The sequence below is a fragment of the Zygosaccharomyces rouxii genome (assembly GCF_000026365.1).
Source record: "Zygosaccharomyces rouxii strain CBS732 chromosome A complete sequence".
Lineage (NCBI taxonomy): Eukaryota > Fungi > Ascomycota > Saccharomycetes > Saccharomycetales > Saccharomycetaceae > Zygosaccharomyces > Zygosaccharomyces rouxii.
In genome coordinates, this window is record NC_012990.1 from 1,000,649 (window position 1) to 1,014,630 (window position 13,982).

Sequence of the window (13,982 nt, forward strand, 5' to 3'; positions counted from 1 at the left end):
ATAATAAATAAGTTCTCAATCTCTCTTTGGACCCCAATGAACACCTAAAAATCCGCTTGGCCTCACAATTGTGTTCAATTTAGGCTTAATCAAATAATGACGCTTTTCACCCGGTACATCGATGTACAAACTGATGATATCTGGTTGATAGTGCTCGTCAGAATCAACGGCTTCCACATGAACTAAACCTCTCCTCTTCTTGGATTCAACGTTGAACCTCATGGAATAATGAAATCTACCTGATTTATCCAATTTCTTCTGTGAGGTGGCGGGTCTATTTCTTGTCCATTTATCACTTGCAAAAACTTCACCATATGCCTTTAATCTTTCCTTGCTATCACCATCATCATCACACTGTAATAAAGACCTTGAAGATTCATCTTTTTCCACAAGAGAAACCGAACGGTTAAACATTCTAGTATCACCAGAAGGTGAGAATAGTTCAGATGTGATTAAATAAATGACGATCGCCGATAATCCAACAGCACCAACGACTAAGGTTCCTGAAACTGTAAAAGTGGTAAATGATTTAATTCTTGGCCAAATTCCAATTTTATTCTTTTTCTTATTATTCTGTTGATCATTACTACTACCATTTTCAGCATATGAATTGAATGTAGAATAATGCTTGATTTTTGGTAGTGATGGAGCTGTTCTCAATACCCGTGGTTTAAGAAGAGATGATGTAATCTCATTTGGCCTAAAAGCCATTGGCAGTCGTTTAGCATATAGATTTAACATTGTGGTATGGCTAACTATTATGAGTTTCTTAAGAATATGAACAGATACGGAATTGAGGATTCTCAACCTTCACTAGTAGGGGACTAAATGATTTGTAGTAGTGAATTAAAGGATCATTCGGTATAAATTTTTACATGATAGAAAAGACAAAATAATGACAAAAAAAAGAAACGTGGACAACGGTGTCATGGTCTTAACATGGACTGTAATCTAATGTAGGTTAGAGCACAGCTGGATACTAACTGTGCTTAGCAGACTAATCAATCCAAGTGTTCCTTATTTAACAGGTAATGAGATATTCTCTTCTCATATGCCATCGCATGAATAGGGCCAAGTCTCCTTCCTTCGGAGTAGAGGAGTGCGCCCCCTTAGTGCAATGGTTAGCATACATTTTTCCGGTGGATGTGATCCGGGTTCGAGTCCCGGGGGGGGCTTAAGGCTTCGGCCAAATTTTTTACATCCATGGACCTATAACATCTTCGATGTTAGCTATGTTGCTGAAGTTTGTATCAAACTGTATGATCCATTACAAGTCCTTTGGCATTCAATTCAAGTGTCAGCATAAAATCATTTTTCTTGCCTCTTATGAAGTTAATTAACTTCAATGGAAAACGATTAACTTAAATAATTTCCTAAGATTTTAATGAGCTGTGCAACCTCATGCCAATTCATCAAGACCATTTAATATTGTAATATTGGTCACTCTAGCACCTTTAATTATTTCATTGCTCAAGTCAAGCCGATGAAGTTTCATATGACTGTTTCTGATTTTCGGTTCATCTAACGCCCGTACATCTGCTGATTCTAAGAAAAAAATATTTTTCTCGAATCTTTTCAAACTGCGTCGGTCAACCAAAGCGCGTGGTCGCGTAGTAAGAGGCTAGGCAGAGATGCAGTAAGGTATGACCCTCTGACTATCCGCCTAGACTCTGCCTATACTATGTACAGTCTCCCTATGGACTCCACCTAGCCGTTCACGTCTCCTTCCAATCTTCGGTCTGGATCCTCGGAGTGTCCCGCCTAGCCTCATACCTTCAACCGTCCCACGCAACATCCGGACTCAATCATCACTTTACTCTAGTGAAATTTCAAACCCTATCATCAGCGTACAGTCAATAGTGGCACCAATAGGACAAGGACAAGCATAATGGCTAAGCAATCTCTAGGTATGTGGTTATAGAAATGATGTGGGATGTTATTATCGATATTTGAATTTCTTTACTAACAGGAATTTTTAATAGACGTTTCTTTCGACAGAAGCAAGGCCAGAAAGGCTCACTTCTCTGCACCATCCTCTGAAAGACGTGTGCTTCTATCTGCTCCTCTATCTAAGGAATTGAGAGCTCAATACGGTGTCAGAGCTTTGCCAATCAGAAGAGAGGACGAAGTTCAAGTTACTCGTGGTTCCAAGAAGGGCCAAGAAGGTAAGGTTTCTAGCGTCTACAGATTGAAATTTGCCGTCCAAGTTGACAAGGTCACTAAGGAAAAGGCTAACGGTGCCTCTGTCCCATTGAACCTACACCCATCTAAGGTTGTTATCACTAAATTACACTTGGACAAGGACAGAAAGGCTTTGATCCAGAGAAGAGGTGGTAAGTTGGAATAAGCTCATCTCATTGATCTGTATAATTGCTTTCTAATATAAATTAAAAACATTGTCAAGAATAGAATAGATTGAGACGAAACTCATTGTAGTGTGTGTTTTGTTGTTTTATACGTTCTTACTTGTACGAACTCTGGGGTAATATTAATCTTCCGGTGTGTATAGAATGTCGATTTATTAAATCCGGGGTTGAACCCGTAAGGAGAACTACAGCATAAAAGTCTCGAGAAAGATAGCTACTACATATATAATATAATTCAAGATCCAGAGGAGATGTCGGTTTTTGTTTCTGATGACGAAGGTTTGATGACTGAACCTATTATACGTCCTGGTAACCATATGGCTAGAACTGGGAAAAGATGGTCAGGTAGTGGTCAAGTACGCCCTATAAAACAATCCAATATGGATGGTGTTCATGAGTCTGTAGAAGCAGAAGACTACATGTCACCAGGTCAACTGTACTCAACGGAATCAGGACGTCTTTTCCATGCAGGTAGGATATTGATTGTCCTAGTGGGATTACCAGCAACTTCCAAAACTCTTTTATCTGTCGCCATTACGAGATACACTAGATGGCTTGGTGTAAGAACGAAATCATTCCATGTTTCTGAATATCGTAGACAAATGACGGATACTGTACCTGATGAATATTTCTCTGCTGTTCCTCAGACCAAGGAAGGGATTGAATATCGTCAAAAAGTGATGAGAATAGTTCATGAAGACATGGTCAGGTTCTTCAATGACACAAAGGGTCAGTTGGCAGTTTATGATGCACTGAACATTCGGCGTAGTGAGCGTAAAGATATTGCTGATAAATTTTCAACGATGAATATTAAAGTACTCTTCATCGAATCGCATATGACTGATACTAAGTTGGTAGATCGTTCCATTAAGATGGCTGCACAATCCTCAGATTATTATGGATTACCTAAAGTCGAAGCAAGAGCTGAATATATGAAGAGGCTGAACCTCAATAAACCTCTTTACGAATCCATGTCGCCAGAGGAGGGTCTTTCGTACGTGGAGTATATTAATTTTGGCCAAAAGTTAAGGATTTATAACAACCATTATGGCTATTTGACCAATAAAATTGTTTTCTTTCTCATGAACCTACGTGAAAAGAAAGGCTGCGTCTATTTTGCCAGGTGCGGAACTAGTGATAAGGATAACTATTTGAATGATGAAGAATTAAATGAGGATGGTAAAAAATATTCAGAAATTCTAACCGATTTAGTTTTAAATCGTATTAATGAAAGAAGACGTAAAAGCCACGGAGCTAGAACACCAGCTGCCCGCCAAATTTCTTTAACACCGCAATCTTCACAATCTTCCTTAGTCCCCACACAGGCAAGTATTGACAGAGAAACCTATAGAGGAGATCATCGTGTTAGACAGACACCTTCGTGGGATGGTGCAGATGAAGATTCATTCGTCGTATGGACTGCACCACGAAAGAGAACCTACGACACGGCTAGATTTTTTCAGGAAAGTGGCATAAGCGTTCGTCAGAGATCTCAATTGCAACAATTAAACCCCGGTGTCGTTGCTGATATGTCAGACGATCAAATAAGAACCGAGTATCCAATGGAGTATTCAGAATGGTTGAAAGACCCTTACCATTACCGCTTCCCAAGAGCCGAATCCTATCACGATTTAGCAGTTCGTATGGAACCGTTGTTACTGGAAATGGAGCGTATGCGCGGTGATATTTTAATTATCGGCCATGAATCGACGCTGAGGATTCTTTACGGTTATTTGATGGCGTGTACTTGTACCGAACTACCATCTTTGAATTTTCAGCGTGATAAACTAATCGAAATTTCATTTAGCCCATTTCAAAACAAAGCAGACCACATCCCGATTCCACCAGTAGATTCATACTCATCAAAATGGTCATTATAATATCAAATCACTATTACGTAAATCGTATAAACACCTCATATATTCTTGATTTCGAAAGAAAAAAAAAAAGCTGTTTGGTATCTGGTTAGGTTTTCGTGGACTCATCATCATGTTTTCGTAGTATACTCGGAAAAATCGCCAAGGCTTTAATGACCATAATGCTATGCTGCACTAAATGTATTGTTGTCCCTCATCTATAGGCACACTCTAGGAGCCGTTTCCTTTCATAATATTACCTTTTCTGGAGGTTAACGGCCGTTGTAAATCAGCCGTAAATCACTTTCAGGATTTGACAAAAAAAGACGAAATGGAAGGAAAGGAACACGCTTCCAAACAGACCTTTGTCTTCCCTACTAATCCCTTATCAATCTATTCCCTTAGCAGGTCATATCTTGTTATTACATCTGGTTTCCTGCTAACATGGCGACCACGCCCTCTGTATATGATGAGGGTCATTGGTGATATCAAAAACTTGGTCCATACGGTTGCCAGAGGGCTCAACCGGGGTGTCCGTCCTGCACTTTTATTTGGTAACATTAACTCTCTACGATATATCGATGGTAGAAACAGTAGCTAAACTATGCAAATTCTTTTGGCTTTTTTATATTCTTGCCATTACTAACTTTCCAGGAGCACCCCCGAACTTATTGCACCTTTGCTTATATAATAGCCTTTGAAGTCTATTTTATCTGCGCTTTACGAGCTTGTCCGCGGCGCGGAATCGGCTCTTAAGCCCGTGGACTAACCGGCTCTTCAAAAGTTAACAACATCATATCATTCCAGCTTTGAATTCTTCATCACGGCTAACCTGCGGTAATATGCATCCTTTTCTTCCTTCAAAGTTATTGGCGCTAAATTGCATGAATCCTTAACATGCAGGTAATCGCATATACGCCAAGTGAGTAACCAGTCTATTAGACCGACCTCCCTTATGATCGATACAACCACGTAATACGTGGAACCTAGGGCACCTCCCAGAGTAAATCCGACCAATACTTGTCCAATGGAATGATATTTCAAATAAGCTCTCGAAAAACAAACGCATGTAGCCAAAGTAAGAACAAAACCACAACCTGCTAACCGTTTCTTGTGAGTGAGTGACTTCCAACAGTATAGATACCGAAGACTTGTATAAGCAGCGAAAAATCCCATAAACTGAGAATGCGCACTGGGCATACCATAACCGGACCTAACTGTATCTTGCTGAAATGAATCACCAAACGTAAACGGTCTCGGTTGTTTTATTATATCCTTGACAATGTTGTTGAAAATTTCATTGGCAACCTGGCCAGCTGCCATAATGCATGCCTCTAATTCTCTAGTTATGATGAACCATGAGAATTCAAATATCAAGACACCAATCGGCAAAAGTGAAAAATAGGCTGCTAAGAACGAGATTGGATCAGTCTTATCGTAGAGGATGTAGGTATCATCAAAGGGAATGAGGTTAGGATTAAAAGACATGGGATACTATTGACTTTAATTTAGTCTCCGGTAGACCGATAAGCGCTTTCAGAAGTTGGTTCAAGTGCAAGTTTCGTTACGTCAAGATCTTATGTATGTTTTTTTTTTTTCGATACCATCGGACTGACCAAGAAATTCAAGAAAGCCGGTCAATGGAAAATTGTTACTACGAAGGCGTCGACTGTCATTGGTACGTATAAACACGAAGAGCTGATATCTTACCTGGTACGACCGGCATACCGATAATACTTCAGACTTTGAGAATAGTGAATCGAAAAAAGATCGAGGCAGAACAGAAATCCAAAAACGAAAAAGAAGAACAAAAAAAAAACAACGAGAAAACACAACAAAACAAAAAAAAAAAAAAGAGGACCAAAAAAAAAAAAAAAAAAAAAAAAAAAGACCAAAAAAGTGGATGATGAGAAATGTATAGTCGTGAGGATAATAATATAAAAACATGAAAAATGAAATAAGAGAAAAAAATGACGAGGATGAGGAGGAGGAATAGAAAGGAAAAAAGAAAATGAGAAAATGAGGAAAAAATGGGGAAAAAAATGCGAAATCACAAGGAAAGTTGATGTTTTTGCTGCTCTCTTGCCCACCTAGCTGTATCCTTTGTAGACTGGCTGAATGTCTGGTTACTTCTAGTTCTCTTGATAAATTCCGTTACCCATTCTTGCGCGTAAAATTGTTTTATGGACCCGTCAGGGTACATGGCGGCGATATCACCAACAATACCGACAGCCGCTCTTGCGGTGGAATCTTCGCCATATAACTGAGGATCTTCGGCTAATAAGGAGATGAATTGGAAAATTGTTCCTACGTAAGGGAAAAGCGCAGCAGGCGTACTCCGTAGACCTGCAACAGTCCCCACATAGGCGTCAAGAACAGCTTCTAAAACTTTAATTTGATAATCCAAAGCTTCTAAAGTACCATTTTCAGGCTTTGTGTTCTGAGCGGCCACGCATAATGCCATGACTTCGTTCAAATATGGTGTAAAGTCTGGGCCCACGTTAGAGGCAATGTCACCAAACACACCGAGAACAGCTGGTTTCAATTCCCTCTTGGCATTTTCAGCAGAAATCATTTGACCCAAAACGCTCATAAACGCAGGTGCATACTTCTTGAAATCTTCTTCCAAGGAATTGGAGATATCTGCCACGAATCCAACGGCGGTAATAGAGACTTGTGAATCTACTTGATTTAAAGCTCTCACCAAATATGGTGAGAAAGTCTCCAGGTATTTCTCGAAATTCTTACCCATGGATGAAGCTAATGCGGAAATAGCATAGAACACGTCATCTTCAATGTAAGACGCATCCTTCTTATCCAAAAGCTTCAAGAACAAGTCCATCAACATGTCCGACACAGATTCCACACTAGCAGGAGATTTCCTTATCACTGCAGCTAAAACGGTTAGAACATTCGATTGTAACTCTTGTAAACTCTGTCTATCTTCCATGGTCAATTGTGATTCATCTAACCCCATAGTTTGACCCAATTTATCCATGATAAAGGTAGAAATCGATGCTGAGCTTTCCGCAACGGTATCAGTAGCATATTCAACCATTGTGGTTAATGCTGAAAATGCTGAAGCTCTAGCGTTAAATTCGTTATCAGGTCTGCTGGCAGTCTTAATCAGGGCATCCACAAGTGCTGGGTAGTAGTTATAGATGGGGCTCGGCCTTAGTTCTGCTAGTTGTTCTACCAGATTGATTACAGTCCATGCGCAGTTAGTGGCCACCTTAGGGTGATCTTGTAACCCAAGGAGACAAGCCTGAACGACGTTGGGCAGATGTTGTTGAGGATCAATAGCATCTACCACCAGATCTGCAACTCTACCAACACACCAAGCTGCTGTTTCTTTAACTTGAACCATAGGATCAGTCATCAAGTTGAAGATCGCTGGCAATGCTTGATGGATGTAATAGGTCCTTTGAGTTCTATCGGGACCGTCCATAATAGAGCCGAAAGCCATTACGGAGGCCTCTCTTTGACGCCAGTTTTCGCTGGTAATATTTTGTTCCACAAATTGTAAAACCGGTTCCAAGATGTAATTACCACAATTTTGAGCAAATAGTTGTAAACAAGCACCTGCGGACATGGACACGTTCCAATCGTCATCCTCAGGGTCCTCGTTCTGGCGAGTTAGAAGACTTAGTAAATTGGGGACCACTTCCTTTAGGGACGCTAGAGCAAAGTTGTAACTTTGTAGCGGGGACTGTGGGAATTGGGCTAGCTCGTAGGCGATATCAATTTCTTCTTCACAAATCGTGGACCAAAACTCAACCGCCATAGAGGCTACCCTGTCGTCAGGAGACCTCATTGTGGCTATCGTTAGCGCATAAAGCGCTTGTTCCATGTAAGGTTTCATGAATGGGTAGTAAAGTGACATGATTTTGCAGAGACAACCAAATGCTGCAGTCTGGATCGTTGTATCGGGAGCCTGAGTAGCTTCACAAACCACCTGCATCAAATAATTCCTTTCACCTTCTCTCTCCATGTTATTTTTAATAAATACTAACGAATCCGCCAACGCATTCAACGCAGTCAGACGCACTGCAACCGAAGGTTCTGAGGATTGGGCACCTTGGACAATGGCAATTAGAATACTATTGGAAGAAGAGACTAGAACTTGACTCTGAGGGTCAGCACTTTCACAGATGTATCCTAAAGTCAATAAAGAAGCTCTTTTAACGTTTTCAGGTTGAGATGGATTGGTACTGTCCACCATGGTTTTCATTAGATCCCCCCATTCGCCTCTTGGCAATTCGATATTGGCGATGGCAGCAATCAATTGAGCACTTGCATTAGCAACACGGGGTTCGCCGGTTAACAGAGCTTGAACAGTGTTCAGCTTTATTTGATCTTTCGAAGCAGGATCCACCACGGTAATCCATCTTTGAGCGTATTGAGATGCCTTGACGGAATCCTTAGCAACCAATTCATTCTTAAGTGTCAATGCTGCCAATATACGGGCCTCCAATCTCGCATTTTCGTCGATTAAAACACTAGATAAAAGGCCTGCAAATTGCAAAAAATTCTCATTTGAAAGTTTCTTCAACTGCGTTTCATTCGCTACACGTAGCGATTGATCAGGAGTCAGAATTACCTCCTCCAACAGTTGTGCTAATTCTGCAGACATAGCTCAGTATATTGATGTACTCTTGGGTGGCAAACGTCTTGCTATGTTTGTTGTTGAAGAGTTAATTAGTCGTTAAAGTTGTCCAAAAACTTTTTTTTTTTATAAAAAAAAACTTCGTACATCGGTATATATATGGCCATGTGATATACACGTGATCGTGTACAAAACCCTTTATCACGTGATCTATTGAGAGTACTTCTGCTGTAATTCTTCAACGAATTCGATGTACTCCTTCTCAGCATCTTCCTTCGACTTACCCTTCAATTCTTCCCATGAGTCCCACTTGTAGCGATCCTTCATGTTGAAAATACCAGGCTTTTCCTTATTGTTGTCACCGACGGTTGCCTGCTTGTACAGAGCGTATAGCTTTAACAATTCATCAGTGTCAGGCTTGGAGGGCAATTCGTTAGCTTGCTTAGCTTTCTGTTCAAATAATTGTGATACCATGGCGGCGTTGAGACTGGACGATACTGTTGTGCTTGAGATACTAGTATGTGTATCTCTACTAGTATGAGGATCCAAATGTAATACGTAGTAGACAGGCAGTTAAGTAGACGCTTAGGGAACACATTGTCAGAAATTCAACAGTTGATTCACGTAGAAGGTGATGGATACGGCGGGAAACGTTGGGGAACGACGAGAAACATCCTTACATCTCCGATCGGTTTGGATCGAGAAAAAACAAATCTCCGCGACGGGGAATTGAACCCCGATCTGGCACGCGACAAGCGCCCATTCTAACCATTAAACTATCACGGAAAGGAAAATTGTATATTTTATCTTCGTTGCTATACCATCGGAGCGATTCCAATTGTCATGCGTAAGCTTTTTTTGCTGTCTTACGTCACCCTCACCTGTAGAAAACACGCACATTTCACGTGGTGTTACCCTCAGATGTGACCGGACGAAACAATAAGAAGGAAAAAGAAAAAAATATCTCATGTGCTGAATCGCGGTGGCATTCCCGTTTCCGTAAGCCTCGTAAGAAAGAAAAGCTCTTAGAAGACACATACATTATACAGCCCTGATAGGTGAAAAAAAAAATTAAAGCATAGGAAGAGATTACTAGCAAGTAACCATTTTTAACAACATAATCCATATATATAGGGTTTCTTCAGTTAGTAGGAGTTGAGATTGGACAACTTTAAAAAAAAGCAGAATCTCAAATAACAGATATCAGAATTCTAATAAGATGACACCAGAACCACCTTCCCTTACGAGGCAGAGTTCCTATACCAATGGATATTCACGAGATCAGTCGTTGAAACCATTTCCATCAGGAGGACATAATGGTAAATTAATGGGTGAACCGGTTAAAGATCATAGAAGGAGGCGTTCGTCGAGTATAATATCCCATGTCGAACCAGAGACGTTTGAAGATGAAAATGACCAGCAGTTACTACCAAACATGAATGCAACATGGGTTGATCAAAGAGGAGCTTGGATTATTCATATCGTCATTATTGTACTTTTGAAACTATTTTATGATTTATTACCGGGGGTTACAGCCGAATGGTCGTGGACGTTAACAAATACGTCTTATGTTATTGGGTCGTACGTCATGTTCCATTTGATCAAGGGGACTCCATTTGATTTTAATGGTGGTGCATATGATAATCTAACTATGTGGGAACAGATTAATGATGAAACTCTTTACACTCCGTCAAGAAAGTTTTTGGTGTTGGTACCAATAGCGTTGTTTTTGGTCAGTACACACTATGCTCATTACGATCTACAGTTATTCATGTTAAATCTACTATTAACCACATTTGTTGCAGTGGTACCAAAACTTCCGGTCACTCACAGATTGAGAATCTCAATCCCAGGTATTACAGGCCCTGCTCAAATTAGCTGAAGGGACCGAATGAATCGTCCAAATTTTTTTTTTTTTTAATTAAATAAATTAAAGCAAGAAAAAAAGCAAAAAAAGATTATCTATTTAGATTTGTTGGTTTGTAGAAAGTGAAGAAGTTGTATGGTAAGTAGGCATAACAGGCATTCAAAAGTAATAGTGTATTGTTTGAATCTACTGCGTGTTTAAGAGTAAAAAAACTGAAAAAATGAAAAAAATAACGACAACTGCAGGATTCGAACCTGCGCGGGCAGAGCCCAAAAGATTTCTAATCTTTCGCCTTAACCACTCGGCCAAATTGTCAGTATAAGTTTGCTTTGTATTTCTGGATGATTATACGCACCCCTTAGCTCATGTGACTTAGTCATAACATTGCGTACCTTTCGGTATGCGCGGTGGTACTACTATACCTTTTGTTTTCTTAACCTCTTGTATATGTGTCAGTTTTCTCGCTTAGGTCCTGCTAGTTAATGACAGATCTGAATATCCCATAAAACGGGCCACCTGTTCCTTCTCTATGTATTTATACTCACATTATTTAGACACGTCTGGATAGATATCGAATCTTCTTTGCGTCGTAATAGGAATACCAGCACGGAATTGATCGATGGCTTCGGGATCTAGATCTGCATAAACGATTTCTTCGCCTTCACCAGCTTCAGTTAGAACGTTACCTTTTGGATCAACAACCAATGAATGCCCGTACGCGTGATAACTACTCTCTAAATCACGAGCAGGTGAGCAGAGTAGGGTGTAGACTTGGTTATCAATAGCTCTCGATCTTGCTAATAATTTCCAATGTAATGGTCCAGTTACAGTATTGAATGCACCCGGATAAATCATAGCAAATGCGCCTTTACGTGCAGATTGCATGGCTAACTCTGGGAACCTCATGTCGTAACAGATACCAACACCAAATTTACCGTATTCACTTGTGACTAAAGTATTTTTTTCACCTGCACTCAAGGTATCACTTTCTTTAAACCTTATACCATTAGGGATATCAATGTCGAAAAGATGCGCCTTACGATGCTTGTCTAATAGTTCACCATTTTCATTAAATATCATACAGGTGTTGTAAATGTGATCAGTTTCTGGTTCTAATTCAGGAATTGATCCACCTACTAGTACGATTTTTAATTTTTGAGCCAACTGTGATAAGGCCTTGTAGGATTCTGAATCAGGTCTAATAACTTCAGAATAAGCTCTAAATTTATCGGTTGCATAGGGTGAGTTGAAACATTCTGGCAATACAACTAACTTCGTACTTGGCTCATCATGAACAGCTTTCTCTATAAGTGTTTTAGCCTTCTGCAAATTGTACGCCTTATCAGGTGTACCTGCTGCCAATTGCACTAGTGCAACCTTGATCTTCTGTGACAAAATCTTGGACATAGTCTTGTGTATCGTAGCGTATTGGATTTACCTAGCGGAGGTTTTCGGTTGTTCCCTTCGAGATGAAATAAGGTCGCTCCTTTAAATATGTCTAGGTAGTTCGGTTAAATCGACCCAGTTCGGTCTCTCGATGATAATTCAATTTACAACCATTAGGAGTACTATAGAATATGGAAAGTATAAAAGATTCTTATAATTTGGATCCTGAGAAGGCTAATTTAACTGCTCTATAGCCCATTCCAAGACCAGCTTGGTAGCCGTAGCCAGAAGCACCATAATTGTGCACTATAAGAACACCATCTTGAGCTTCTTCCTCAATACGAGCGCCACCATATCTAGAAGGACGTAATCCTGCAGCAACTCTTAGAATCTGCAATTTATCCTTATCACCTAGTTTAGGTAGCAATTGAGTAGTTCTCGTCAAGATATCTTCAGATTCTTCTAGCGAAGTGTCTTGAGCATTCCAATTGTCCACCTGTAGAAATCCACCAAGAACCAATTCCTTGAGGGGACCTGGTCTGGGGATGATATAAGTAGCATAATTTTTACCCCACCTTAAACAATTCTCGTTAATGTCGGGAGCTCTCACAACGACAACCTGTCCTCTTGCAGGATAGACTCTGTGGTCTTTAACACCACCTAAATCATGAGCACCAAGTCCTGTACAATTGAAAACGACTTTATCGCCAGTGGAATCTTCATTGACAAATGAAGTGGCTTGGGCCAAATGAGTCAGTTCAGCCTTAACGAATTTAATTCCCTTGCTCTTCAGGAACTGTGCAAAATTGTATAAGAATACTGGACAGTTAAAATTCCACGTTTTGAATGAAATTCCGAAAGAAGCGCCGTCGGGCAGCTCCTGGGATTTAAGCTCCTGATAATCTTCTAAATAGCTCGAAAGGGACCCTATCTTGAGTTCGTTGGGAGTGTAATCCCAAAATTCTCGTGTAGGTCTTCTTGCAAGACCTAGCCATTCATCATCGCGACCTTTGAAATGTGATAAAAGCTTCCTCTGCAATTGACTTAAATTCTCATAGGTAAATCTATCATGAAACAACGTATTTTCATCATTGGGTGAAATACAAGACCAATTACCACCTGCCCATGGTGATGTATACCCATTAGCAGATTGATCACCGGGCAAATACTTACCAACGACACATATCTGTGATCCAGGCAATTGACTAAATTCCGTTAGACAATAAGCAGTATACAAGCCGACAATACCACCACCGACAATCGTAACAGCCATATCAATTCGATTTTTTGGTTTTCACAACCATTTTTCCTGTCGTAGTGTATTCCATCTCATCGTCTTTATATAATGCAACTTTTTTCAAGTGAAAAATCTCTGGTGTGACTCACTACCAACTACGAAGCTACCAACCCCAGAAGGTACATATGCATCTTTAACTGCTCTTTTTTCTGCAATTGAATCACTGGGAATTTATCTTGCAATTATGTTTCCCGGCTTGATAATTCTACGGAATCCCATCACCGTATTCTTGTGCCAAGTTATACACGTAATGAAGAAAAGAACTGTACCATTGTTATCGCCATCGAAACTCAATGGACCTCTAATTCTGACACGACCACCGTAGATCCACAATTCATGTGAATGAAATAAATTCGAGTTCTCGTCATATTAGGAAGTTTAAGATCAGGGTTAATTTCGTGTACCGTGTCGATTCGTACTAAGACATTACATTCTAGGTTTATCGTGGTCAGGAATTTTACAGTTTCTATTTCTAATACAGGTGAAACCTTGAAACTTATCCACGATATTGTGGATCAGTGAGTATAAGAAGAGATTGAGCGCTGAGCTTGGATCAGATAGAGGGCGTCTGTATACTTACTCCTCGAGGATTCCTTCACTGAAT

The 13,982-nt window shown here is 40.1% G+C and overlaps 9 protein-coding genes and 3 non-coding genes across 12 annotated transcripts; 4 read left to right on the forward strand and 8 right to left on the reverse strand.

The window, feature by feature from the left end:
- Positions 1-15: 15 nt before the first annotated feature.
- TIM21 (Tim21p) lies at positions 16-741 on the reverse strand (the record flags this gene model as incomplete). Its single annotated transcript, XM_002494861.1, has 1 exon — positions 16-741. The coding sequence occupies one exon, from the start codon at positions 739-741 to the stop codon at positions 16-18; it is 726 nt and encodes a 241-aa protein (XP_002494906.1).
- A 362-nt stretch (positions 742-1,103) lies between these two features.
- Positions 1,104-1,175, forward strand: ZYRO0A12584r. Its single transcript has one exon. It is a non-coding gene; the product is annotated as a tRNA-Arg (tRNA).
- A 713-nt stretch (positions 1,176-1,888) lies between these two features.
- On the forward strand, positions 1,889-2,347 carry ZYRO0A12606g (60S ribosomal protein uL24; the record flags this gene model as incomplete). The annotated part of the gene is made up of 2 exons (XM_002494862.1): positions 1,889-1,907; positions 1,983-2,347. The coding sequence occupies 2 exons, from the start codon at positions 1,889-1,891 to the stop codon at positions 2,345-2,347; spliced, it is 384 nt and encodes a 127-aa protein (XP_002494907.1).
- Positions 2,348-2,617: 270 nt separating this feature from the next.
- On the forward strand, positions 2,618-4,246 carry ZYRO0A12628g (bifunctional fructose-2,6-bisphosphate 2-phosphatase/6-phosphofructo-2-kinase; the record flags this gene model as incomplete). Its single annotated transcript, XM_002494863.1, has 1 exon — positions 2,618-4,246. One exon carries the CDS (start codon positions 2,618-2,620, stop codon positions 4,244-4,246), a length of 1,629 nt encoding a protein of 542 aa, XP_002494908.1.
- A 774-nt stretch (positions 4,247-5,020) lies between these two features.
- Positions 5,021-5,710, reverse strand: CAX4 (dolichyldiphosphatase; the record flags this gene model as incomplete). Its single annotated transcript, XM_002494864.1, has 1 exon — positions 5,021-5,710. One exon carries the CDS (start codon positions 5,708-5,710, stop codon positions 5,021-5,023), a length of 690 nt encoding a protein of 229 aa, XP_002494909.1.
- Positions 5,711-6,272: 562 nt separating this feature from the next.
- KAP95 (karyopherin beta) lies at positions 6,273-8,855 on the reverse strand (the record flags this gene model as incomplete). The annotated part of the gene is made up of 1 exon (XM_002494865.1): positions 6,273-8,855. The coding sequence occupies one exon, from the start codon at positions 8,853-8,855 to the stop codon at positions 6,273-6,275; it is 2,583 nt and encodes an 860-aa protein (XP_002494910.1).
- Positions 8,856-9,038: 183 nt separating this feature from the next.
- On the reverse strand, positions 9,039-9,302 carry ACB1 (long-chain fatty acid transporter ACB1; the record flags this gene model as incomplete). Its single annotated transcript, XM_002494866.1, has 1 exon — positions 9,039-9,302. One exon carries the CDS (start codon positions 9,300-9,302, stop codon positions 9,039-9,041), a length of 264 nt encoding a protein of 87 aa, XP_002494911.1.
- Positions 9,303-9,542: 240 nt separating this feature from the next.
- On the reverse strand, positions 9,543-9,614 carry ZYRO0A12716r. Its single transcript has one exon. It is a non-coding gene; the product is annotated as a tRNA-Asp (tRNA).
- Positions 9,615-10,047: 433 nt separating this feature from the next.
- ZYRO0A12738g (uncharacterized protein) lies at positions 10,048-10,710 on the forward strand (the record flags this gene model as incomplete). The annotated part of the gene is made up of 1 exon (XM_002494867.1): positions 10,048-10,710. One exon carries the CDS (start codon positions 10,048-10,050, stop codon positions 10,708-10,710), a length of 663 nt encoding a protein of 220 aa, XP_002494912.1.
- Positions 10,711-10,928: 218 nt separating this feature from the next.
- ZYRO0A12760r lies at positions 10,929-11,010 on the reverse strand. Its single transcript has one exon. It is a non-coding gene; the product is annotated as a tRNA-Ser (tRNA).
- A 231-nt stretch (positions 11,011-11,241) lies between these two features.
- NIT3 (putative hydrolase) lies at positions 11,242-12,102 on the reverse strand (the record flags this gene model as incomplete). Its single annotated transcript, XM_002494868.1, has 1 exon — positions 11,242-12,102. One exon carries the CDS (start codon positions 12,100-12,102, stop codon positions 11,242-11,244), a length of 861 nt encoding a protein of 286 aa, XP_002494913.1.
- A 190-nt stretch (positions 12,103-12,292) lies between these two features.
- Positions 12,293-13,354, reverse strand: ZYRO0A12804g (FAD-dependent oxidoreductase; the record flags this gene model as incomplete). The annotated part of the gene is made up of 1 exon (XM_002494869.1): positions 12,293-13,354. The coding sequence occupies one exon, from the start codon at positions 13,352-13,354 to the stop codon at positions 12,293-12,295; it is 1,062 nt and encodes a 353-aa protein (XP_002494914.1).
- Between the last annotated feature and the right edge of the window lie 628 nt (positions 13,355-13,982).